Raw genomic sequence first — 27595 nt, 5'->3', positions numbered from 1 at the left:
CATATATAAGTAAATTATATTATATTTTACTTATTATACTAATATAACCGCTGAAAAAAGCGGAGTTTACTGCCCTAGCTATTCTTCATGGCCGCCACAGCCCATAGTCTCCAAATTTGAAAACCACCACCTTGTTTATGTTTATGAATATGATCCCACTAAAAATATGCGTATAAGTACACATCCGCAAATAATCCCAATTTAGAAACAATTTCCCATTCACTATCTCTAAGATTTTGCTAATTGCTATCAGCATCAACTTAATCCCATGGAAGCTGATTATGAAGTTCGCGTCAAGGCAGAGCCGATAACCACCGCTCCGTTGTCAAGCGGAACCCTCGGCGGGCACCTGGCTCGCCGTTTAGTTCAGATTGGTGTGAAAGACGTGTTCTCTGTTCCCGGCGACTTCAACTTGACTTTACTTGACCACTTGATTGCCGAGCCTGGTCTCAACCTCGTTGGCTGCTGCAACGAGCTAAACGCCGGCTATGCAGCCGATGGATACGCACGAGCTAAGGGAGTCGGCGCCTGCGTCGTGACGTTCACCGTCGGTGGGCTGAGTGTGCTCAACGCGATCGCCGGTGCTTACAGTGAGAATCTGCCCGTGATTTGTATAGTCGGTGGACCCAATTCGAATGATTATGGGACGAATCGGATTCTTCATCATACAATTGGGTTGCCGGATTTTACACAGGAAATGCAGTGTTTTCAAACTGTCACTTGTGCTCAGGTACGCTGATTTTAATTTCCAAGGCTTTTGTATTTTATCGATTTTGAACTTGAGTAATAATGATTGTTAACTAGTGTTTACTTAGTAACTACTCAGCTAAGATGAAAACTTTCACATATATAGTCTTACAAAAATGAAACATTTAAACTCAGAAAGTTGTGATCTTGTTATATGATATTGATGGATTTATGTTGAATGAAACAACAGGCAGTGGTGAATAACTTGGATGATGCACATGAACAAATTGACACTGCAATTTCAACTGCGTTGAAAGAAAGCAAACCAGTGTACATCAGTATAAGTTGTAATCTGCCTGGAATTCCTCATCCTACATTTGCCAGAGAACCCGTTCCTTACTTTCTTCCACCAATGTAAGTCTTATGATCCATCAACACATTTATAATGAACAAATGAACAAATGAACAAATTTCATTGCTATTACTTGTATAATTACACACCCCATCTTCTACAGATCCAGCAATCCATTAGGGCTAGAAGCAGCAGTAGAAGAAACAGCAAAATTCTTAAACAAAGCTGTGAAACCAGTCATTGTAGCCGGATCCAAATTGAGAGTTTCAAAGGCTCAAAAAGCGTTTATGGAATTCGCAGATGCTTCAGGGTTTCCAATCGCCATAATGCCATCAGCCAAAGGACTTGTACCCGAAACCCACCCGAATTTCATTGGCACTTATTGGGGCGCAGTGAGTACCAATTTTGTTGGCGAAATAGTTGAATCCGCTGATGCGTACATTTTCGTTGGACCCATTTTCAATGATTATAGTTCAGTTGGGTACTCCTTGTTGATAAAGAAAGAAAAATCCATCTTTGTTCAGCCTAATCGTGTGACAATTGGACATGGTCCTTCTTTAGGGTGGGTGTTCATGGCAGATTTCTTGAGCGCTTTAGCTAAAAAGGTGAAAAAGAACAACACAGCATTGGAGAACTATCAGAGAATCTTTGTGCCAAATGGTGTGCCTTTAAAGTACGAGAAAAATGAACCTCTTAGGGTTAATATCCTCTTCAAACATATTCAAGTATGATTATTTATTTTGTCTTTTTTTTTTTTTTTTTTTAATATCACGTTACAAGTTTATTTGTTTTTTCTTTGTTGTTTACATTTATTTCATTGACAGGAAATGTTGAGCGGTGAAAGTGCTGTAATTGCTGAGACAGGTGACTCGTGGTTCAATTGTCAAAAACTACGTCTCCCTGAAAATTGTGGGTAAGAAATTTCACAAATTATGAACAAATTTTACAATATAATTATGAAATATGATTTTATTTTTATAGTGACATACTTTTCATTTTTATCCAGTTATGAATTCCAGATGCAATATGGATCGATTGGTTGGTCTGTAGGTGCGACTCTGGGTTATGCTCAAGCAGCCAAAGACAAGCGTGTTATTGCTTGCATTGGCGATGGTAGTTTCCAGGTCAGATTATTAAACAATTCCTATTAATTTTAGAACATGGGAAATAATTTTGTACAAGGTTTAATAAATAATATTTATTTAATCGTTAACTTTTTTTTTAATCAGGTAACAGCGCAAGATATTTCAACAATGATTCGATGTGGACAAAATACAATTATATTCCTAATCAACAACGGGGGTTACACAATCGAAGTGGAAATCCATGATGGGCCTTATAATGTCATCAAGAATTGGGACTACACTGGCCTTGTCAATGCTATCCACAATGGTGAAGGCAAATGTTGGACTTCCAAGGTTAGATTAAAAAAAAACCCTTTTTTCTTGTGTTTATAACTTATGTTATGAGGTTTAAAATAATAACTTTTTGTCTCTTTAACAAAAAATTAATTACTTAAATTGTGGTAACAGGTTCGAACAGAGGAGGAGTTGGTGGAAGCAATTGCTACAGCAACAGGAGCACATAAGGATTCACTGTGTTTCATAGAAATATTTGTGCATAAAGATGACACAAGCAAAGAGTTACTGGAGTGGGGTTCGCGAGTCTCTGCTGCTAATAGCCGCCCTCCAAACCCACAATAGTGAAAACAGTGTTGTTATCGCTGTAATGATGTCATGAAAAAATGTTTTGAGTCTTGATTTTACATAATGGTAGTGTAATACTTGTGTCACATTTGTAGTGATTGTAAATTATGAGGTGTTTGTTACTATTACTAAAGAAAACAGACGAGAGATTGAAAAGAAATTGTAATCATCTAACTGTAATTACAAATGAACTAAAAACTCTATATACAACCACTAACAAACTGTTAACTAAGCCTCTAACAAACTGTTAACTATTTAACTTGCTAATTTACTATACTACCCCTGATATTCCCCCTCAAGATGGCAGTGGAGCATAAATGTTCTGTAACGCCATCTTGGACATAAAAGGTTGTAACTTCGTGCATGGAAAAGGTTTAGCGAATAGATCGGTAAGATGGAACTATGATCTGTGATCGATCTGAATCGAATGGTTTTGGACAACTTGAGTGTAGTTTTTTTGGTTCAACATTGGCTGATATATTCATGACCATGGTTTTGTGGTTATCAGAAATATTATCATAATTGAGAGCTTCCTCAATTGAGTAGAAGCATATGCCAAAAATCTAAAAGTCCTCAATTGAGAATATGATGGAATCTTGTTAAACATTCGTTGATAAGGAGTCTGATTATTTAGAAGTTTGGAAGGAATCTGATTGATTAAGTAAGCAACAGTGAGAATGCATTCAATCCAAAGATCAATTGGGAAGAGCGCTAGCAACATTGAGAAGATGCTGATGTTTCCTCTCAACAACTGAATTTTTTTGAGGTCTTGGAACACAATAGGTTCAATGGATTATGCCGTTTGCTAATGGTCATTAACAATTATAGCAAAAAAATGTACCCTTGGATTGATGGAGTGGAATAGGGTCCCCAAATATCACAATGTATAAGAGAGAAAAAAAGCGTCTTCCATATTTTTCATTGAAATAAAAGGCAATTGTCTTTGCTTTGCTAGTGGACATATATAACAATGAAAAACCATATCTGGTTTAATGGAATTAACATACAAATGTTCCCTTATTGGAAAAGTAAAACATTTATTAGATGGATGTCCTAATCTGATATGCAAAACATCTAATGAAACAATATAAATCCTTGCATTTATGACGATCTTGCTGTAATTCAACACATATAACTCTTGTAATACATCAGCTTCACCAATCATCTTCATTTGCTCCATATCCTGAATGATGCCATGATGACATATAAACTGAATCATAAGTCTTTGATCTTTAGTAGCGATCAAACTCTGGTCAAAATATGGTACACATAAAACATCTTTAAGAACAAATAAATGATCAATTTTTATGTCCCCAATGAAATTCACAGGAAAAGTGATTTTGTTTGGAAATTTGACAATATCATGGTGTACTCTTCGTTAATTCATGACCATAGCAATTTCATGACATACATGTTGAGTTGCCCCAGAATCGATAATGATTTTTGTCAAAAATTAATAGAAAGAGAATAACATTTACCTGTTGTAGGTTTGTCATTAGGAGTAACAGAAATCATGTGATTTAAAAAGGAAGACGTAACTTGTTGGCGTTGTTCTTGAGAAAACCTTCAAACATATTTTCCAAATCATTGTTGATGGTGGACATCTGAACATTTAGATCCTCATTTGTATTCACATCAATAACATGACTGGATATGTTCTTTGGTTTGTAACGACGAGGGTATCCATGGAGCTTCTAACATTTGTCAATAGTGTGACGTTGAAATTTGTAATGTGTGCAGTAAGGTCTGTCTCTATTTGTGTTCTTGACAGTATTTTGGGGGCTTGCATAAATTTCTTTTGATAAAGAACTTAGGATCAAGGAAATAATGAGTTTATTGTTGCACATCCAAGCATTATAATTGGATTGATCAGAAAAATTACGTTTAGAAAGTGTACCATCGATAAATCCCGTTTTGTTCTTCACAGATAGAGCGATCTGCATTGATGGACTCCACAAGCTATACTTGTCACCAGTAACAATTGACAAAGCCGGGACTATCAAGAATGATGTGGGTAATAAGGATGCATTCTGTCATCAATCGGAGAAATATTGATTCTAGAAGAACTTGAATTTGATGTTTGATTGTTATTCGTATTCGCCATGTTGAATGAAAAACGAAAAACAAATGAAAAGATGATGAATTGAAAGGAATACAATCAGAGATGCTGAATCGAAAGAAATGCAATCAGAAAAGGTAAATCAGTGAAAATGAATCACGGATTACTGATCAAAAAATTGATCGGAAGCTCAATTCGCTCTAATACCATATTACGAGAGAAATCAAACGAGTGATTAAAGAGAAATTGTATTCATCTAACTGTAACTGCAAATGAACTAAAAACTCTATATATAAGCACTAACAAACTGTTAACTAAACCTCTAACAAACTGTTAACTAATTAGCTTGCTAATTTACTATACTACCCCTGATAATAACTTATGATGATTTTAGTTGCTTAAATGTTTCTTGGTCGATATTTCCATTGGGCCTTGGTGTTACTGTATGTTATGAATTTTCTTAGTTTCATGTTGATGATGGTTTTGGTCTTTGCTTTTTGTTAAGCTCTCAAATGTTGAAATGTAGGCTAGACTTAGGGTTATTTTGGTAATTATATGCATTAGTTATTTGGACACAATAGTTATTTCTGTAATTATATTTATTAGTTATTCGGACATAATGGCAGTTACTGTAGTTATTTATGATGGTTTGGTTGTAGAGTTGAAACAGTTCAAACACACACTCTCTCTCTCTCTCTCTATATATATATATATATATATATATATATATATATATATATATATATATGTGTGTGTGTGTGTGTGTGTGTGTGTGTGTGTACCTATCATTACACTAGCTGAAAAGCTAACGATTAGCTGATAAGCTAGTTAAAATATAAGGACATTTAAAAAATTATGATTTTTATAATTAATTAAGGGTATATTTGGAAAAATTTTAAAAAGCTCATGAAAATCTACTTTAACTAGCTTTTTTTTTAAAAAAAAATTAGCTTTTAAGCTATTTTTTCCTTAAACATGGCAACTTAAAAAAGTTCGAAAAATAAGCTAGCTTATCAGCTAACTGTGATGTGTCAAACACAATTTTTTGTTGCAAAAAATGTTTGTTAGGTTAGCTCCAACATTTGCATAAAATGATACAATTTCTATCGCTTTTAGATTAGCTCTAACATCAAAGAGTGAAAGAGTAAAAAACACTAATCTTTATTTATGTTTTTATTTTTTTGCAGCATATGACAAGTCAATATTAAAGACATTTAATTGTTCAAGGAAAATATGATAACACAACTTATACAAAAGTTTCAAATAGAAACATGTTTATAAAAAGTTCAAAATAAATAGTAGATGTATACAAAAGAACACATAGAAATATAAGATAGTTGCACAAGTAAATTCGTCCCACTATTAAATGTTTTGAAAATGCAGCCATAGACAATAACGAATCTAGAATACAAGATAACATGGTTTCCTAATTAAGTGAAGTTGATAATAACGGAAAGTCAACAATAATTGTTACGTGTTGAGTCGGATCAAGTCGGACCAGTAAAAATCGTAAAAACCAGCTCGTTTACAAAAAAACATGTTCAACTAGAAGAGTCGTATAAGAACTTGAAATTTAGATAATTGACTTTTAGTCAAATATTGACCAAAATCACAAAATGGTCAATTATGAGAAAAATATGAGAATATGAAGTTGTGACTTCATGAAAATGGCAAAGATAAGTATCACTTAGGAGATGTTAGATAAGTAAGTTCAAGAGAAAGAATGTATGAGAAGATGCATTTTTGGTCAAAAGGGTAAAATGGAAATTTTATGCTTTTTGGGCAAACTTTGTGACTTAATAGATTAAGACTCGTATTAAGTCAATGAGATATGACCAGTGTTGTAAAACTCGGTCGAGTACTCCTTACTCGGCCTCTTACTGCCCTTACTGAGGCGAGTTATAGAATCCGAGTACTCCTAGATCGGTCTCTTACAAAAGCGAACAGTGTTATAAAATTCGGCCAACTCGGTGATTAATATGTATAATATATTTAATGATTTATTATCAAACACACGCACATATATGATTAATATGTATAATATATTTAATGATTTATTATCTAACTCGGTGATTAATATATATAATATATTTAATGAAAAGTTTATAAAATAGAAAGGTTTAATTTGATATTTTATAAAATTGAAGTAAAAAGGAAAAAATTACATTTTAAAAAAACTAAAAAGAAAAAATATATATATTATTTTATACCAGCCAATTTCCATCGACGTTGGTATTTGATATATAGTATAAAGTATTGCTTTGTTTTTGACTTCATAGTCGACACATGAAAAGTAAAACTATTATATTCACAGCCCATAGAGTCCAAATTTGAAAACCACCACCTTGTTTATAAATATGATTCCACTAAAATTATGCGTATAAGTACACATCCGCAAATCCCAAACGTTAAACTAATCCCAATTTAGAAACAATTTCTCATTTATTATCTCTAAGATTTTGCTAATTGCTATCAGCATCAACTTAATCCCATGGAAGCTGATTATGAAGTTGGCGCCAAGACAGAGCCGATAACCAGCAAGCCGTTACCAAGCGAAACCCTTGGCGCGCACCTGGCTCGCCGTTTAGTTCAGATTGGTGTGAAGGACGTGTTCTCTGTTCCCGGCGACTTCAACTTGACTTTACTTGACCACTTGATCGCCGAGCCGGGTCTCAACCTCGTTGGCTGCTGCAACGAGCTAAACGCCGGCTATGCAGCCGATGGATACGCACGAGCTAAGGGAGTCGGCGCCTGCGTGGTGACGTTCACCGTCGGTGGGCTGAGTGTGCTCAACGCGATCGCCGGTGCTTACAGTGAGAATCTGCCCGTGATTTGTATAGTCGGTGGACCCAATTCGAATGATTATGGGACGAATCGGATTCTTCATCATACAATTGGGTTGCCGGATTTTACACAGGAAATGCAGTGTTTTCAAACTGTCACTTGTGCTCAGGTACGCTGATTTTAATTTCCAAAGCTTTTGTATTTTATCGATTTTGAAATTGAGTAACAATGATTTTTATATGATCTTGTTATATGATATTGATGGATTTATGATGAATGAAACAACAGGCAGTGGTGAATAACTTGGAAGATGCACATGAACAAATTGACACTGCAATTTCAACTGCGTTGAAAGAAAGCAAACCAGTGTACATCAGTATAAGTTGTAATCTGCCTGGAATTCCTCATCCTACATTTGCCAGAGAACCCGTTCCTTACTTTCTTCCACCAATGTAAGTCTTATGATCCATCAACACATTTATAGTGAACAAATTTCACTGCTATTACTTCTATAATTTACACACCACATGTTCTACAGATCCAGCAATCCATTAGGGCTACAAGCAGCAGTAGAAGAAACAGCAAAATTCTTAAACAAAGCTGTGAAACCAGTCATCATAGCCGGATCCAAATTGAGAGTTTCAAAGGCTCAAAAAGCGTTTATGGAATTCGCAGAAGCTTCAGGGTATCCAATATCCATAATGCCATCAGCCAAAGGACTTGTACCCGAACACCACCCGAACTTCATTGGCACTTATTGGGGCGCAGTCAGCACCAATTTTGTAGGCGAAATAGTCGAATCAGCTGATGCGTACATTTTTGTGGGACCCATTTTCAATGATTATAGCTCTGTTGGGTACTCATTGTTGATAAAGAAAGAAAAATCCATCATCGTTCAACCTAATCGTGTGACAATTGGACATGGTCCTTCTTTAGGGTGGGTGTTCATGGCAGATTTCTTGAGCGCTTTAGCTAAAAAGGTAAAAAAGAACAACACAGCATTGGAGAACTATCAGAGAATCTTTGTGCCCAATGGCGTGCCTTTGAAGTACGAGAAAGATGAACCTCTTAGGGTTAATATCCTCTTCAAACATATTCAAGTATGATTATTTATTTATTTATTTATTTTTATCAAGTTACAAGTTTATTTGTTTTTTCTTTGTCGTTAACATTTATTTCATCGACAGGAAATGTTGAGTGGTGAAACTGCTGTAATTGCTGAGACAGGTGACTCGTGGTTCAATTGTCAAAAACTTCGTCTTCCTGAAAATTGTGGGTAAGAAATTTCGCAAATTATGAACAAATTTTACAATATAATTATAAAATATAATTTTTTTTTTACTGACATACTTTTCATTTTTATAAAGTTATGAATTCCAGATGCAATATGGATCAATTGGTTGGTCTGTAGGTGCGACTCTGGGTTATGCTCAAGCAGCCAAACACAAGCGTGTTATTGCTTGCATTGGCGATGGTAGTTTCCAGGTCAGATTATTAAACATTAAACAATTTGTTTTAATTTTCGTAGATGGGAAATAATTTTGTACAAAGTTAAATAAATAAATGATATTTAATTCATCGTTAACTTTTTTTTAATCAGGTAACAGCTCAAGATATTTCAACAATGATTCGATGTGGACAAAATACAATTATATTCCTAATCAACAACGGGGGTTACACAATCGAAGTGGAAATCCATGATGGGCCTTATAATGTCATCAAGAATTGGGACTACACTGGCCTTGTCAATGCTATCCACAATGGCGAAGGCAAATGTTGGACTTCGAAGGTTATATTATAAAAATCATATTTCATTTGTGTTAAGAAAAATAACTTATTAAGGTAATTAACTTTTCCGTATTTTTATATTTAGGTAACAATTTTTTTTTTTACACATTTAAGTAACAAACTTGTTGGAAGCGTTCACATATGACCATTATAACTTGTTATAGCAGGGTAAATCCTAGATGTGAACGCTTTAAACAAATTTGTTACCTAAATGTGTATAAAAAAATACTTACCCAAATATGAACAAAACGAAAAGTAAAAGTAAATTACATGAATGGTCTCTGTGGTTTGGGGGAATTTGTGTTTTCGGTCCCTAACTTATTATTATTTTTTTTTAACTTGGATGGTTTCTACTGTTTATTTTTTTTGCGCATTTGGTCCCTGTTTTACCTAAAAAGACTATTGTGCCCTTATTAATTTATTTTTTAATTAATTTTTTTATTTATGTATTTACTTTTTACATATTTAAAAAAAATTAATAGACCCCACATATTTGTATCTACTCGGATGATCCCTGCAGTTTATTTTTTAATTTATTTATTTTTTAACTCGGATTATCCCTTTTATTTAATTTTGTTACGAGTTTGGTCTCTGTCTTACCTAAAAAGACTATTGTGCCCTTATTAATTTATTTTTTTAAATTATTTTCTTATTTATGTATTTATTCTTTATATATTTAAGAAAAAAATAGTATATTCCACATATCTATATCTCCTCACCATCTCATCACTCATCCTCCTCAACTTCTATTTATTTTCCGTCTTTAGTGATACCAGCGTCTTCATCATCTTTTTTTCTTTCGGTCTTTCAACTCCGTCAAATCAACACCATAACCCACTAAAGATGAAGAGACAATAGGTATGGTGTTGGTTCGCCAGAGTTGAAGTACCAAAAAAAGAAAGATGGTGAAGATGTCGATGTTACTAAAGATGGAAAAGAAATAGAAGTTGGGGAGGATGAGAAATGGGATGGTGACAGGTAAGACCCAAATTAAATTTCTCAAATATGGTTTTAGGTTTACGGTGAGGAGATACATATATGTGAGGTCTAATAACTTTTTTTAAATATATAAAAAATAAATACATAATAAAGAAAATTAATTAAAAAATAAATTAATAAGGACACAATAGTCTCTTTAGATAAGACAGAGACCAAACGCGCAACAAAAAATAAACAGTAAGGATCATTCGAATTAAATTTCTCAAATATGGTTTAAGGTTTATGGTGAGGAGATACAGATATGTGGGGTCTATTAATTTTTTTAATATATAAAAAATAAATACATAAATAAGAAAATTAATTAAAAAATAAATTAATAAGGACACAATAGTCTTTTTAGGTAAGACAGGGACCAAACGCGTAACAAAAATAAACAGTGGGACCATCCGAGTTAAAAAAATAAGTTAGGGACCAAAAACACAAATTCTCCCAAACCATAAGGATCATTTTTGTAATTTATTTTTACTTTTCGTTTTGTTCATGTTTGGGTAACTATTTTTTTGTACACATCTAGGTAATGAACTTGTTGAAAATGTTCACATCTAGGATTTAACCTGGCTATAGCAAGTCATAATAGTCATATGTGGACACTTCCAACAAGTTTGTTACCTAAATGTGTACAAAAAAAGATAGTTACCTAGATGTGAACATACCGAAAAGTTAATTACCTTAATAAGTCATTTTCTCTCTTGTGTTTACAACTTATGAGGTTTAAAATAATAAATTTTTAACTCTTAACACAAAATGAATTACTTAAATTGTGGTAACAGGTTCGGACGGAGGAGGAGTTGGTGGAAGCAATTGCTACATCAATAGGAGCACATAAGGATTCACTGTGTTTCATAGAAATATTTGTGCATAAAGATGACACAAGCAAAGAGTTACTAGAGTGGGGTTCGCGAGTCTCTGCTGCTAATAGTCGCCCTCCAAACCCACAATAGTGAAAACAACATTTTGGTTAATGTCATGAATAAAATGTTTTGTCTTGATTTTACATAATGGCGGTGTCATATTGGTGGTGATTGTAAATTATGAACTCTATGAGTTTTTTTCTATGAGGTATTTGTAAGTTATGATGATTTTAGTTGCTTGAATGTTACTTTGTCGGTTTCCATATGCCTCGGTGTTATATGTATGTTATGATTTTTTTTAGTTTGATGTTGATATACAAATCGGTACCAAAAGAGTGTGTATTTTATTAAGGTAAAATGGAATTTATACAATACACGGATTACAAACAAACGAAAGAGCTAAGATTAAGGGCTATACAAGTAAACAATATATACGATAGAGAGAAGATCAAGGGAATGACAACTGGATTCCAATACTCCCCTTCAAGTTGGAGCATGTAAGTTACGAATGCCCAACTTGACCAAAAGGGTTTGTAAAAGGTGAGAACCAAGAGGCTTGGTCAGTAAGTCGGCAACTTGTTGAGTTGATGTGACCAGGAACAATGTCTTTGCGCTCAACATGTTCACAAACAAAAAAAAAATCCATCTCAACGTGTTTCATCCATTCATGAAAAACGGGATTATTTGCTATATGTTTTGCTGCTTGGTTATCGCAAAATAGAGGTGTAGGGCCAGTCACTATGACATCGATTTCTTTCAACAGCCAACGAACCCAAGTGACTTCGCTAACAGCAATGGCCATTGCTCGGTACTCTGCTTCAGCCGAAGAACATGAAACAACAGACTATTTCTTCGACTTCCAAGATATCGGGGCTCCTCCTAACAACAACACGCAACCCGACCTCGATCGTCTACTAAGTGGGCGTCCCAACCAATCAGCATCACAGTTGGCCACTAGGTCGGTATTATTGGCGTTTAAGAGAAGCATCCATTGACCAACGGTGGTCTTAAGGTATCGCAAGACTCTATTAGTTGCATCTAAGTGGGCACGCATTGTATCTCCAACAAATTGACTCAGTACACTAACCGAATAGGCTATGTCAGGGCGAGTAACTTGTAGATAAAGTAATCATCCTATGAGTCTTCGATATTGGCTTGCGTCAATATTTTCTTCTTCTTCTTCAGCTTTGTTAAGTTTGAAGTTTGGTTCCATGGGAAAGGAACTAGGTCGGAATCCCTATAACCGACTATCTTGTAGGATATCCAACGTGTATTTGTGTTGGCTAAGGACCAACTGTAACATCCCAAAAATACAAGCCGACAATTTCGTTTGAAAACGTTACTAAAACCATATTTATAAAACCATATCATAAGTCATAACATAAATTCAAAGTATGAATTCAAAACATGTCCTTATTATCAGAGTAAACATCCTAGGCTGACTAACTTTGGTGTGTGCCATGAGATCACCCCGAGTTCTGCCCTCCGCTACCGGAAGTACCTGAAACCAAAATTGAAAAATGTAAGCATGAAGCTTAGTGAGCTCCCCCAAACTACCTCATACCATACAATAACATAAAATCACATATTGGGCCTTGGCCACTGCATCAGACCGAAGTCTAGAACTGACTAGGGCCTTTCTCTCTACATCAGACCGAAGTCTGGAACTAACTAGGGCCTTACCCTCTACATCAGACCAAAGTCCGGAACTAACGAGGGCCTTGCCCTTTGCATCGGACCGAAGTCCGGAACTAACTGAACATAGCATAACATAATCATAACTTATAACATAATCACATATACTGCATACTGCATCGAACTGTAGTCCGAAACTCATAACACATAGACATGCCTGAATCACAAAGACATCAAGCATACTGAACATACTGCATCGGACCGCAGTCTGGAACTACTGCTAACTAAACGGTCCGACATTGTGGTCGTAGACCCGTTCCTACCGGAAGGGAACTCACCTCGAAGAAATGACTGCTGAAAGCCTGAGCAAAGAATCCCTGACTGCTGTTCCAGCTGCTCCCCGGCTATCATGACCAATTAAATCACTTAATCAGAATAAACTTCTATGGGTAAAATGACCCCTGCTATGGTATGGGTCATAACCAAGGGCCAAACCCTTTAATTCTTTCTAAGTCTACCAATGGCCCACTAAAGGCCCACTAATGGCCCAATTTGCTACATTGGGCCCAAATCCCTTTATTGGGCCTTATCCTAAGTCAAACACCTATACTTGGCCCATATTCACTGAATCATCATGGCCCACTAAGGCCTAAATACCCAAAGTCCAAAGCACAACCCACACTGAGGCCCAAATGCTCAAGGCCCATCTGGCAGCGTTACGTGGGGCATATTCCAATGTACGCTTAGCGTATAGGCTTGATGACGAGTACGTTGGGCGTACCGGCATGTACGCTCAGCGCAATACCCTGTTAAGTCCTTTCTCTATTAAGTGATTAATACACCAATTTAGAAGCTACAAACTTAGATCCAAGTCTTATTCCTTATCTTAAACCATAAAGTTGCTTACTTTATGGCTTCAATGACTCACATAAGCTCCAACTCCAAAAACCATACTAGATCTAAGCACCCATAAGTAAAGTTGTGTGATTTATACCTTTAAAGTGTTCCAGAAGATGATGTTATCTCAGATCTATAAGCCCTGGCCTCCAAAGTTCCTCCTTGCCACTCTTCTTCTTTTCTCTTCCAAGCTTTAAACCACCAAACTAAGCTTCCCAAAGTCAAGATCTCACAAAATGAAGGGTTGGGGCGTTCTAGGGTTTCTTTGAAGTTGGGGAGGCTGATAAGGGGCTAGGGTTGGAGCCTTAATGTTCTTTATATAGTGGCTCAACCCAAAATTGGGGTTTAAAGGATTTTAGTGTATGTTGGGCGTACTCCTCGTACGTTGGGCGTATGCCTTAAAAACCCGCGCTCACCTGCTCCACTACGCTAGGCGTACCCATGCGTGTCCCAAAACGCATGAATGGCCTGTCTTGTTAACTTTTCCATTAAGGGGCCATAAATGTCAATATCTTCAAAGTGTCATAACTCCTTCATTCTAGATCTGTTTCCGATGAACTTTATACCCACGGAAAGGTGGCGAGAAGCCCTACGCTTCTAACAACACACCCCGGTCTGAAACCTTCTCACATAATACCTCTAAGATTCATAAAAGACTAAAACGCCCCTAGCCTTGGCCTCTGAAATTCCATAATTGAATGATTTAAAACAGGGCATTACAACTCTCCCCCACTTAAACTAGACTTCGTCCTCGAAGTCCACTACGACCAACTATCCTGCAATCTACTCTCCGCCTTTCTTTCCGATACTCACTTCACCTGCTCAAATCAATCCTCGGAGGACTGTCTCCAATGGCCTTCTGCCCAGTCATTCTGACTAACTCTAGTTCTTGTAGATAATAACCTCGAGTGCACTCTAATCCCATCAATCTTCAGAACACAACTTACTTAACTGACAATCCTTCCGGTGCTCCCAGAGTACTTATACTGGACATCCTAGGGGTTCACCACGTTTTTCTTGCGCGTTTTCTGGCCTTCCCAAGGCAAAGTTCCATAGCTAACCACATTCTCTGTCACTGTGAAGGACATATCCTTCACGGTATCCATTATTCTAGCTACTCCCAGTGCTGGTCACTACTGCCGATACAAGCTGAATACTTCTTACTACTATAACTTAGTGCTGAGCACCCATCGAAGCGAATGGATCAGATAATCCTTTGAGTAAAAGATTCACCTCTGCAACCGTTAAGAATCATACGAGAGCTGGGCAACAAGGTCAAACCCTTCCCTTTGAGATTATCTAACCCTGCTATGAGAGGCGTAGCACCCTCGGTTAATTAGCCACCTCATACCACTCCTCTTATCATTACTACCACTAACTGAAACTTCTGTTGTCCCTTATCCGTCTTCCGGATGAACCGAGACCACCCTGGTCCCAACTGATCTGTCAATATCTGGGTTATCGGACTCCCACTGGTCACTATAGCCCCGCACAAATCTCTTATTCGCTCCCAGCGACTCCTGAAGAAACTTCGGCTATCTAAAAATGCTCTATCTACTTTGCCACTCTGGCGCTACAAGTCATGGGATCCTCGATCCCCTGCCTTGACCCTAAGGTCCCACCTGTGCTACTATAATCTCATGGGCCTCACCCATAGGTCTCACCCGGCTATATCCTAGAGCGGTCTATCCCTCTAGTCTCACTTGCCTAGCTACTGTCGCACGGGCCTTCACCTACACTCCGCTAATTAAACTGGTAGTGAATGCCACCTGACCATTGGTAGCCTTATGTCATAAATGTCCTTAAACAGTCCACTGCTTCCTTGCTCTCATAGTTGTAGTGGTGCTTCTACAACCTTATCACTGGCTTAACCATGTCTAATCTGTTTGGGAAATTCCGAAATCCAACCCGTGAATTTCCATATCCTCATTGCTACACCCGAACTGGTGGGTACTACTGTTCTTTCCTTTTGCGTTCTACCAACACACTCATGCCATCTACCAATCTAGTGAATGTTACGGCTACACCCACAGTCTCACACCACTCCATCACTATCTAGCTGCTAGTGAATGCTACGGCTACACCTGTAGGCTTACAACACTCTATCACTATCTGGATGCTAGTGAATGCTACGGCTACATCCGCAGTCTCACACCACTCCATCACTATCTGGCTGCTAGTGAATGCTACGGCTACACCCGCAGGCTTACAACACTCTATCACTATCTGGATGCTAGTGAATGCTATGGCTACACCCGCAGACTTACAACACTCTATCACTATCTGGCTACTAGTGAATGCTACGGCTACAACCGAAAACTTAAAACACTCTATCACTACACTCTATCACTATCTGGCTACTAGTGAATGCTACGGCCACCACCCCCCACAGTCCTACCATGCTCTGCATGTTGCCTCTACCCCTGACCACTCCTTCAAATGCATCCTACCTCACCCGAGTCCTGTTGGCGATCCTCCAAATTGATTTCCCAGACTAGCATTCAATTATCAGATGCTATAGCTATCTTGTAGTCTTACATCCTTGCTACACTTACGTTCTGTTGAGAAAATCTTCAGCTTGGTTTCCCAAAACAATCCTCTACTAATTCAATTACATGAACCCAACGTTGGAAAGTTTCCCAAACTCCCAACTCCTGAACTCCTTTACCCACACGACCCCTCAGACTGCTTTCCCTTTCTTCTCGAAGGTCACTAACCCTTCTAAGTTTAGCATACTACCGACCCTAAATACTTGAAGGGTTCTCCCCCACTTTGATCTGGCTAATCTCTTACAGCTCACAGCTTGAAAAGGATTCCCCATCCTTCCTATCATTTAAAGGGTCGATTCGCTGTCAACCAATGTTTACCTCTGCTGGCGGTTCAACTATCCATTTACCAGACTTAAACCAATCTTGTCAACTAATCAAGCACCTTTCAATCCCCGATTGTTCCTGCTATAGTGACTGCATCTTGAGAACCTGCGCTTAAGGGGGAACATCTTCGAACTACTATCATATCGTCCTCTGGTTACTCCACTGGGAACTCAAGCTTACCACTGCTGAGGATATAACCGATCTATACCCAAATGTCACCTTCTCGAATATAGCGAGACATTACCGAGTCTCACTCATACTTGCTATAGTTACTGCATCCAAAGTAACCTGCTCTACAGGGATGTCCTCAACTATCATTCTAAAATCCAAGGTATGCAGATGGCATATAACTCAATCATAAGCAGGTAATATAATACTCCAATACATATGCTTACTAATATCGATGAAATACCATAACAATAGGATCATTGCATAAGATGATAGAGAGAGAAAGATTCATACATGTAACCTGCCCTGAAGAACCCTCTAATTATCCTTCCTTCCATAGCCTGCGATGGTACCGAAACTGCTCCAACTGCTGAGCGGGGAAATTCGCCCTGACATGACCAGGATGATGGCAACGATGGCATAAATCTACTTCTATTGTGCATGCTTGGCGCCTATGACCCTTCCATCCGCATCTGCCGCACTTAGACTTGTTGCACACGTCATCCCGCATTCCCTCCTTTCTTATGTAACCATTTCGACCCCGCAGGTCTCTGGCACCAGCTATGGCAACGTCTAATTGTCCAGCTAGCCGAGCTAGATCGAAAGCCCTCTTCCTCTTCCAGAAGGGTCGCCGAGGTCCACAAACTTCGGGCTCCAGATGAGCCCCCACCTGCTGTGCTACAATCTCGGCCCGAAAGGCCTCAAGACCACTGTCCAAAAGCTCCATAATGGCCTCCTTGACCGAACCGAATACCACAGGCGTAGGATCAATGATGTTGCGCATAATTTCCGATGACATAAACTCTCTTATCCATTCACCAAAATGCCCGACTCTAGAGCCTGAGCCAGATCCCACCCTAGCACCTGAACTGCCAATTGGTATCTCTCGTAGCGTCACCATACTGAAAACATGCCGTAACAACCATTAAAATACATATCACTATAACTATCAGAATATACATCACTGTTGGGGAATCACACACATACTCTACAAGTTCCTTAGTTTTGCCTTGGCCCCTCTTAAATCGAGTACGGATCCTCTACTTTCATTAGTACGGGCCCATACTACCTTCCACATCTATCCATACTTTCCTCAAGAGTTACCTCGACTCCACCAAGTCACTTTCACTACTACTATTGCTCCTAGTACTAAATTCATCGTAGGCTTACCCTAGGGAAATCTCCGACCCCAAACCAGTCCTCAGCTGCTGAAGGTCTCCTCGTAATGCCAACTAGCCATCACCTGAATACCATCACATGTAACGAGGCTTGGATAATCGTTCTAGTAAGGGACTCATCCCTACAACGATTAAGACTCAAACGAGAGCTATGCAATGGGGTCAAATCCAATACTCTGAGATTATTCAATCCCGATTACATGTGACTTAACGTATTCACCTAACAGCTAACTCCCATCACTCAGAATCCCACAAAGCACAGAGTAAGCAACATTCAGACAAAGGAAATTCTAACCATAACATAATCAAGCAATCATATTCACATAACAAGAATCTGCACTAGCATGCGACATAAGCTCATAGACTCAGGCATAACCTAAACAGGCTATCCTACTACTGTCTAACAATTACTATCATGCAACTCAAAACCGCATATAACATATAAACCGATGACATATAAATTGAATCATAAGTCTTTGATCTTTAGTAATCACTAACAGCGATCAAACTCTGGTCAAAATATGGGACATATAAAACATCTTTGAGAACAAATAAATGATCAATTTTTATGTCCCTAATGAAATTCACAGGAAGAGTGATTTTGTTTGGAAATTTGATAATATCATGGTGCACTCTTCGTTAATTCATGACCATAGCAATTTCATGACATACATGTCGAGTTGCCCCAGAATCAATAATCCCCTTGTGTGATTTTTGTCCAAAATTTAAAGAAAGAGAATAACATTTACCTGTTGTAGGTTTGTCATTAGGAGTAACAGTAATCATGTGATTTACAAAGGAAGACGTAACTTGTTGGCATTGTTCTTGAGAAAACCTTCAAACATATTTTCCAAATCATTGTTGATGGTGGACATCTGAACATTTAGATCCTCATTTGTATTCACATCAATAACATGACTGGATATGTTCTTTGGTTTGTAACGACGAGGGTATCCATGGAGCTTCTAACATTTGTCAATAGTGTGACGTTGAAATTTGCAATGTGTGCAGTAAGGCCTGTCTCTATTTGTGTTCTTGACAGTATTTTGGGGGCTTGCATAAATTTCTTTTGATAAAGAACTTAGGATCAAGGAAATAATGAGTTTATTGTTGCATTATAATTGGATTGATTAGAAAAATTACGTTTAGAAAGTGTACCATCGATAAATACTGTTTTGTTCTTCACAGATAGAGCGATCTGCATTGATGGACTCCACAAGCTATAATTGTCACCAGTAACAATTGACAAAGCCGGGACTATCAGAATGATGTGGGTAATAAGGATGCATTCTGTCATCAATCGGAGAAATATTGATTCTAGAAGAACTTGAATTTGATGCTTGATTGTTATTCGTATTCGCCATGTTGAATGAAAAACGAAAAACAAATGAAAAGATGATGAATTGAAAGGAATACAATCAGAGATGCTGAATCGAAAGAAATGCAATCAGAAAAGGTAAATCAGTAAAAATGAATCACGGATTACTGATCAAAAAATTGATCGGAAGCTCAATTCGCTCTAATACCATATTACGAGAGAAATCAAACGAGTGATTAAATAACACAACTTATACAAAGGTTTCAAATAGAAACATGTTTATAAAAAGTTCAAAATAAATAGTAGATGTATACAAAAGAACACATAGAAACAGAAGATAGTTGCACAAGTAAATTCGTCCCACTATTAGATGTTTTGAAAATGCAGCCATAGACAATAATGAATCTAGAATACAAGATAACATGGTTTCCTAATTAAGTAAAGTTTATAATAACAGATAGTCAACAATAATTGTGACGTGTTGAGTCGGATCAAGTCGGACCAGTAAAAATCGTAAAAACCAGCTCGTTTAAAAAAAACAGGTTCAACTAGAAGAGTCGTATAAGAACTTGAAATTTAGATAATTGACTTTTAATTAAATATTGATCAAAATCACAAAATGGTCAATTATGAGAAAAAGACGAGAATATGAAGTTGCGACTTCATGAAAATGGCAAAGATAAGTTTAAGTCACTTAGGAGAGGTTAGATGAGTAAGTTCAAGAGAAAGAATATATGAGAAGATGCATTTTTTTGTCAAAAGGGTAAAATGGAAATTTTATGCTTTTTGGGCCAACTTTGTGACTTAATAGATTAAGAATCGTATTGAGTTCAGACACACTCGAAAGTATGTTCGAATCCCTCAAACCAAGGCTCTAATACCAACTTGTAACATCCCAAAAATACAAGCCAAAACTGAAAACTGAAAACTGTAAGCATGAAACCAAAACTGAAACCATGCGATCACACCAAGCTCTGCCTTCCGCTACCGGAAGTACCTGAAACCAAAACTGAAAACTGTAAGCATGAAGCTTAGTAAGCTCCCCCAAACTACCTTATACCATAAAATAACATATAAATCACATACTGGTCCTTGCCCACTGCATCAGACCAAAGTCCGGAACTGACTAGGGCCTTGCCCTCTGCTTCAGACCAAAGTCTGGAACTAACTAGGGCCTTGCCCTCTGCATCGGACCAAAGTCTAGAACTAACCAGGGCCTTGCCCTCTGCATCGGACCAAAGTTTGGAACTAACCAGGGCCTTGACCTCTGCATTGGACCGAAGTCCGGAACTAACTGAACATAGCATAGAATAATCATAACATATAACATAAACACATATACTGCATGCTGCATCGGACCGTAGTCCGAAACTCATAACACATAGACATGCCTGAATCACAAAGACATCAAGCATACTGAACACACTGCATCAGACCGCAGTCTGGAACTACTGCTAACTAAACGGGTCGGCATTGTGGCCGTAGACCCGTTCCTACCGGAAGGAAACTCACCTTGAAGAACTGACTGCTGAAATCCTGAGCAAAGAATCCCTGGCTGCTGTTCTGGCTGCTCCCCGACTATCATGACCAATTAAATTACTTAATCACAATAAGGATCCTTCTATGGGTAAAATGACTATTTTACCCCTGCTATGGTGTGGGTCATAACCAAGGCCCAAACCCTTTAATTCTTTCTAAGTCTACTAATGGCCCACTAATGGCCCAATTTGCTATATTGGGCCCGTATTCACTGAATCATCATGGCCCACTAAGACCCAAAGACCCAAAGTCCAAAGCACAGCCCACACCGAGGCCCAAAAGCTCAAGGCCCATCTGGTGGCGTTACATGGGGCGTACTCCAATGTACGCTTAGCGTACAAGCTTGATGACGAGTACGTTGGGCGTACCGGCATGTACGCTCAGCGTAATAGCCTGTTAAGTCCTTTCTCTATTAAGTGATTAATACTCCAATTCAGAAGCTACAAACTTAGATCCAAGTCTTAATCCATGTCTTAAACCATAAAGTTGCTTACTTTATGGCTTCCATGACTCACATAAGCTCCAACTCCAAAAACCATAATCTATTTCCATGGAAAAAGGTCTTAACTCATGCATGAACTCATTTGGACCTTCAAGATATCAACTTTCTGTTCTAGGGAGTCATTTAGCACCAAGGGAGGCAACCCTTGGTTTGGAAATCGGATTTAAGCCACAAAGCTTTCACCTTTGGACCAAAAACTAAACCATACTAGATCTAAGCACCCATAAGTAAAGTTGTGAGCTTTATACCTTCAAAGTGTTCCAGAAGATGATGTTATCTCAGATCTATAAGCCCTGGCATCCAAAGTTCCTCCTTGCCGCTCTTCTTCTTTTCTCTTCCAAGCTTTAAACCACCAAACTAAGCTTCCCAAGGTCACAATCTCACAAAATGAAGGGTTGGGGCGTTCTAGGGTTTCTTTGAAGTTGGGGAGGCTGATAAGGGGCTAGGGATGGAGCCTTAATGTTCTTTATATAGTGGCTCAACCCAAAATTGGGGTTTAAAGGCTTTTAGCGTACGTTGGGCGTACTCCTTGTACGTTGGGCGTATGCCTTAAAAACCCGCGCTCACCTGCTCCACTACGCTGGGCATAACCCAGCTTACGCTGGGCGTACCCACGTGTGTCGCAAAATGCATGCATGGCTGCCTTGTCAACTTTTCCATTAAGGGGCCATAAATGTCAATATCTTCAAAGTGTCATAACTCCTTCATTCTAGATATGTTTTCGATTAAATTTATACCTATGGAAAGGTGGCGAGAAGCCCTATGCATCTAATTGACGGGTTTTATACAAAAGAACATCCTATGTGCTCATGAAAAACCTGAAAGATTGGATCTAGGTTTCTCTATTTGTACATGAAATTGTATCCAATACTTACAAACCCTATCTAGCATACATATTTCAAAAATATCAAGTTATACCAGATCTAGATATTTACCTTTTCAAATATCTTGAATCTTCATCCTCTTGGAGATTAGAGTCATAAGTGTAACTCCTCTAGTGGCTTACAAACACCACACAAGCAAGAAGGCAATTATGAGAGAGGACAAAGAATGCTAAATTGGTCCTAGGTTTTCTCTTGGGATCAAGTGGTCGAAAATTGCATATAGGGGTCTCTATTTATACCGTAGGCTGCTAGGGTTTCCGCCAAAACCCTAATGGACAACTTAACCACCAAGCATCCCATGGAACCTTATGGAATAGGGCATATGGACGAAATTTTGATGGATCCCCATCATAATTTCATTCCCCCTTTGATCCATCAGGCTTCTCAACCCTAAATCAAACTATCAGACATTTGACAGTTTAAGCCCCTTTATTTAATTAGTCTTTTTTAGTCACCAAATTAATTCCTAATTAACTTATGACCAATATTAATTAAATAATATAATTAAATAATATGATTTCTCCTTTAATATAGTACTCTTATAATATATTAATAAATCATAATATCCCTTCTCTCTATCTCTCTCATAAAATTACCTTGTCAAGTTGCTTTGGTGAAGGCAACCTAAAAGGACCGTGCACAACCGGGTCAAGTACATACCAAATATAGTTACTGGCTTAGACACTAATCCAACAGTCTCCCACTTGGATAAGTCTAGTAACTATATCTGACATATGACTTCAGGATCCGCTTAGCAATCATAACTCTTATACGCCGCTGTCAACTCTGATCAGTAACTTGTTTTTTAGATAAGGGATCATATAGTCCTGTGTTTTAGATATCATACTGAAAATCACATGGAACATACTTATTGTCCAAAATTTTTTCCTCCATCTCTAATTTGTTTGACATAGAACTTAGTTGAACACATGAACCTTGCTCTGACCGGGCCCGACACATAAGTCAAACCAAATCATCGAGTGGCCAAGATATCACATTTATCCTCTTAGAATAAAAGGAACAGATTAACTTTGACTCATATGCTTTTACTATTTACTAATTAAATCACGCACAATAATGTGTTTTATAACATCAAGTTACTAATGTGTTTACACATCATCAATGCATAACCAACCAGCAATGTTTTAAGACTATAAGATATTATCGCATTGCGATCACTCAAGGTAAAATTCCATGAAGTGATACCAGCAAACGCGGGTTTATTCCAATGCTCAAATCACAATTCATAAGCACTCATGAACTTTGCAGCAAACCATTGATATGTCTAAAACCTTTTAGACAATCTACAAACAAATTCATAACAGTCTTCTTTCATATCTACTTCCAACATATGAGCGACTGTGGACCGTTTGAATAATCTTATTATTTAGGAAGTCAAAACATTCAAAACTGAAACAATAGATAAATAACCAACACAAGATAGTAACTTTAAATAAAGCACCTTTATTTATATCAAATGTCAAGTACAAATTATCTATTACATGTTTCCTATCTATCTAATCTAAACTCATATCGTCCTTTAGCCTAATGCTCCTAGCGTGCTGCAAGTGCTTAACCCTGCTTAGTCCCTTTGTAAGGGGATCTACTGGGTTATCTTCTGACGATACTCTTTTCACTATGAAGAGTCCTTCTTCTACCCGATGTCTAATGAAATGGTATTTTCTATCGATATGCCTGGATCTACCGTGATCCCTTGGTTCCTTGGTTAAGGCAACCGCTCTTTCATTATCACAGAAAATCTCCATGGGCTCCTTTATGGATGGCACAACTCCAAGGTCTTCAATGAAGTTTTTCAACCATATTGCCTCCTTTGACGCTTCATTCACTGCAATGTACTCTGATCCACACGTTGAATCAACCACAATCTCCTGCTTGGAACTTTTTCATGTCACTGCTCCTCCATTAAGGGTAAAGACCCAACCTGACTGTGAACGGTAATTATCCTGATCCGTCTGAAAACTAGCGTCACTGTACCCTCATACCCTTAAGTCATCACTCCCACCGAGGATTAGAAACCATTCCTTGGTCCTCCGAAGGTACTTAAGAATGCTCTTAACTGCAGGCCAATGAGCTCTACCAGGATTTACCTGATATCTGCTGACCATGCTCAAAGAAAATGCCACATCAGGGTGAGTACAAGTCATAACATACATTATTGAGCCAACTGCGGAAGTGTAAGGTACTCGACTCATCTTAGCTATCTCAGCCTTTGTACTCGGGCTCTGAGTCTTACCCAGCTTGGTATTGCTTTGGATTGGTAACTCCCCTTTCTTGGAATTTTCCATACTAAAACGCTTTAGTACCTTATCCAAGTATGTATCCTGACTAAGTCCTATCAGTCTCTTACTCCTTTTACTTACTATCCTTATTCCCAAAATATATGCAGCTTCTCCGAGGTCCTTCATAGCGAAACATTTCCCAAGTCAGGACTTGACTTCCTGCAAGGTTGGGATGTAGTTTCCTATGAGTATTATGTCATCGACATACAATACGAGGAAGCTCACTATACTCCCACTGGCTTTGACATATACACATGACTCATCTTCGGTTTGCAGAAAAACAAACTCTTTGACCTTCTCGTCAAAACAAAGATTCCATCTGCGAGACGCTTGCTTCAATCCATAAATAGATTTCTCAAGCTTACACACTCTATTGGGATGCTTCGCATCGACAAAACCCTCTGGCTGATTCATGTAAACATCCTCAGCCAACTTCCCATTGAGAAAAGCAGTTTTGATGTTCATCTGCCATATTTCATAGTCATGAAACGTAGCTATTGCGAGCATTACCCTAATAGACTTTATCTTCGCAATTGGTGAGAAGGTCTCATCATAGTCAACTCCAGGAGTTTGAGTAAAGCCCTTTGCAACCAATCGCACTTTATAAGTGTGCATATTCCCATCCATGTCCGTCTTCTTCTTGAAGATCCACTTGCACCCGACTGTCTGACGACCCGAGACATTATCAACAAAATTTCAAACTTGGTTGTCATACATGGACTGAATCTCGTTGTCCATTGCCTCTTTCCATTTAGCAGACTCCGAGCTTGCCAAGGCTTCCTTGTAGCTGCTAGGTTCATCCAATTTTATTAGTGTTTCATCATTAATAAATGTATCCCCTTCAGTCGTAATATGAAAACCAGAAAACTGGGGTTGAACACTAACCCTACTGGAACGTCTAAGAAGTAAGGACTAGTCAATTTGTTCAACATGAGTTTCCTCCTCGGGTTGAGTGCCAGTGTTAGAAGTTCCTGTTGGATTAATGTCTAAGTCCATAACTATTTTGGTATGTACTTGACCCGATTGTGAGCATGGTCCTTTTGGGTTGCCTTCACACTAGTGACTAGACAGGATGATTATTGAGGATAGAGGATGGTTTATTGTTAAGACTAATAAATTGGGGTATAAATATTATTTTTTTAATATATTATATGAATAATATATTAATTTGGAATCATATTATTAATTATTATTTAATCAGAAATTAATTAGGAATTAATTTCGGGATTAAAGGAATTAATTAAAAGTACAGGGGCTGTTTTGTAATTATTTGATAGTTGAACCTTTGGGCTATTTGATCACCTTTATTAAGGCTTGAACAAAAATCCTAGAAGGATCTAGAAGTTTTCGTCCAAGGGCTTAAGGAAAGGAGTTCATGGACTTGCTTAGGCCCTAAGCTAAGGGATTAAGGTTTCCACCTTGAAACCTAGTTAGCCTTAAGTAAAAATGAAACCCTAGCTAAGGCACTAAATTCAGCCAACCCTTGGATAAACCCTATTAGTGTCGAATTATAGAGCCTCTTGCCTCCCTTCCTCTCTCTCATATTCATCCTCTCACCCAAAGTGTGTTTGTGAGCCATTAGAGGTACTACACTTATGGTACTTTCTTTCAAGAGCTAAGGAAATTCAAGGAACTAGTTGTTATTGCTATAAAACAACAAAAGGTATGTATTCTATTCTCCTTTGTGGATTTTGAAAATCATAGGAGTATCCCAGGTTTCTTTTTGTGTTCATAAAGTTGTATGTCTAATAGTGAGAACATAGATCCAATTAGGGTTGCATGCACACATAGGATTGTTTGTATAAAATCCATTAGTGGTATCAGAGCCATTGGTTTTTGTTTTCAATTAGATTTGATACAAATGTATGAATATGACAATGAGGGTTTATGGCTAATAAACCCTGGAGGCTTGATTTTCAAAATTAGGGTTTCTAAACCCTAACTTTCGAAATTTTTGGTAGGGTTTCCTAAACTTTTTCCTTTGGCCCCAAGATTTCGATTTTAGGGTTGCCTAACCCTAGAATTTCGAAAATTGATTTCTCCCCTAGATATGATCCCTAAATTTTAGGGGTTTGGATAATGCCATATCTTGTTATTATCCTTGATTCCTTAAATAGATAATTAAAGATCTTATGAATTATCTCATTCCATAAATTTTCAAATCTTAGGGTATATGGGATTAGATTAAATTAATTGATAATCCTACAAGATTTAATAATTAAAATTAATTGTTTAATTTTGGATAATTATTAAATCAATGTTTTAATATTTAAAATTTTAAAATTTAAGGGTTGGATTTTCAAAAATTTTGAATAAAATTAAAACCTAATTTGTTTTGAAAAGTTTCAAAACTTGCCCTCAAGTTTTGGAATTTAAATTGTTTGATTAAAAGGTTTAATTTTTAAAGTTTAAATTCTAAAACCCCTAGTTTTGAAAAGTTCAAATTACACCCTTATGGTTTTGTTAAGTTAATAAAAGAGAGTTAATAAATCCATAATCATATGGTTTATATTTAATCAAATTAAAAGTGTAATTTATTAAATTAAACCACCTTGTATTTTAAAAGCGTAAAATACACCCTTATACTATATATAACATTAAAAGTATAATATTATATATGTATAACTTAAACTGCTAGTCTTACCGTTAGTAGGCCTCATTCACAAAGCTGATCTATAAGGGGGTATAAGGTTATGGCCTATAAAATGGTCGTTTAATGGGTGTCCACTCTCACCCACCGCTTCCTTGATTAGTGGAGGGTCATTAGCCGAACGGGTAGGATAGGGCAAACCCTTTCCATTAAAAGTATAATGAAGTATAAAGTAACTAAATGTTTTTACAAAATTCTCAATCTTAGTTAATTTAAGCAAAAGTGAATTGATGCAGTTCCATGAAATTACACTTTGTGCCCTTGCGAAGACGTTAGTGGAGCATGTGTGGTTAACCGACATACTAAATGGTTCTAAGCAAAGGTAGCAAAGGGAGACTCAATGTTTGTCATAGTTCGGTGGAGCGTGTGTGGTTAACGGCACATCGAATAGGTGACTGTAACATTGGGGGGCACCATGTAGTTTG

The 27595-nt window shown here is 37.5% G+C and overlaps 2 protein-coding genes across 3 annotated transcripts; both read left to right on the top strand.

The window, feature by feature from the left end:
* Positions 1-127: 127 nt before the first annotated feature.
* LOC111884747 (pyruvate decarboxylase 1) lies at positions 128-2905 on the top strand. Its single transcript, XM_023881062.3, has 7 exons — positions 128-730; positions 938-1101; positions 1203-1764; positions 1864-1952; positions 2046-2163; positions 2269-2457; positions 2572-2905. The coding sequence occupies exons 1-7, from the start codon at positions 269-271 to the stop codon at positions 2740-2742; spliced, it is 1755 nt and encodes a 584-aa protein (XP_023736830.1). The 5' UTR covers positions 128-268; the 3' UTR covers positions 2743-2905.
* A 4273-nt stretch (positions 2906-7178) lies between these two features.
* LOC111884755 (pyruvate decarboxylase 1) lies at positions 7179-11491 on the top strand. 2 transcript variants are annotated; one of them, XM_052770330.1, is made up of 7 exons: positions 7179-7757; positions 7877-8040; positions 8127-8661; positions 8776-8864; positions 8956-9073; positions 9189-9377; positions 11146-11491. In XM_052770330.1, the coding sequence occupies exons 1-7, from the start codon at positions 7296-7298 to the stop codon at positions 11314-11316; spliced, it is 1728 nt and encodes a 575-aa protein (XP_052626290.1). In that variant the 5' UTR covers positions 7179-7295; the 3' UTR covers positions 11317-11491. The 2 variants fall into 2 exon arrangements, with proteins under 2 accessions (XP_052626290.1, XP_023736841.1); XM_023881073.3 differs by having other exon boundaries at positions 7182-7757; positions 8127-8688.
* Positions 11492-27595: the final 16104 nt, after the last annotated feature.

The sequence above is a fragment of the Lactuca sativa genome, chromosome 4, assembly GCF_002870075.4.
Source record: "Lactuca sativa cultivar Salinas chromosome 4, Lsat_Salinas_v11, whole genome shotgun sequence".
NCBI classification, from domain to species: Eukaryota; Viridiplantae; Streptophyta; class Magnoliopsida; order Asterales; family Asteraceae; genus Lactuca; species Lactuca sativa.
This window is presented reverse-complemented; position numbering and strand designations above follow the sequence as displayed.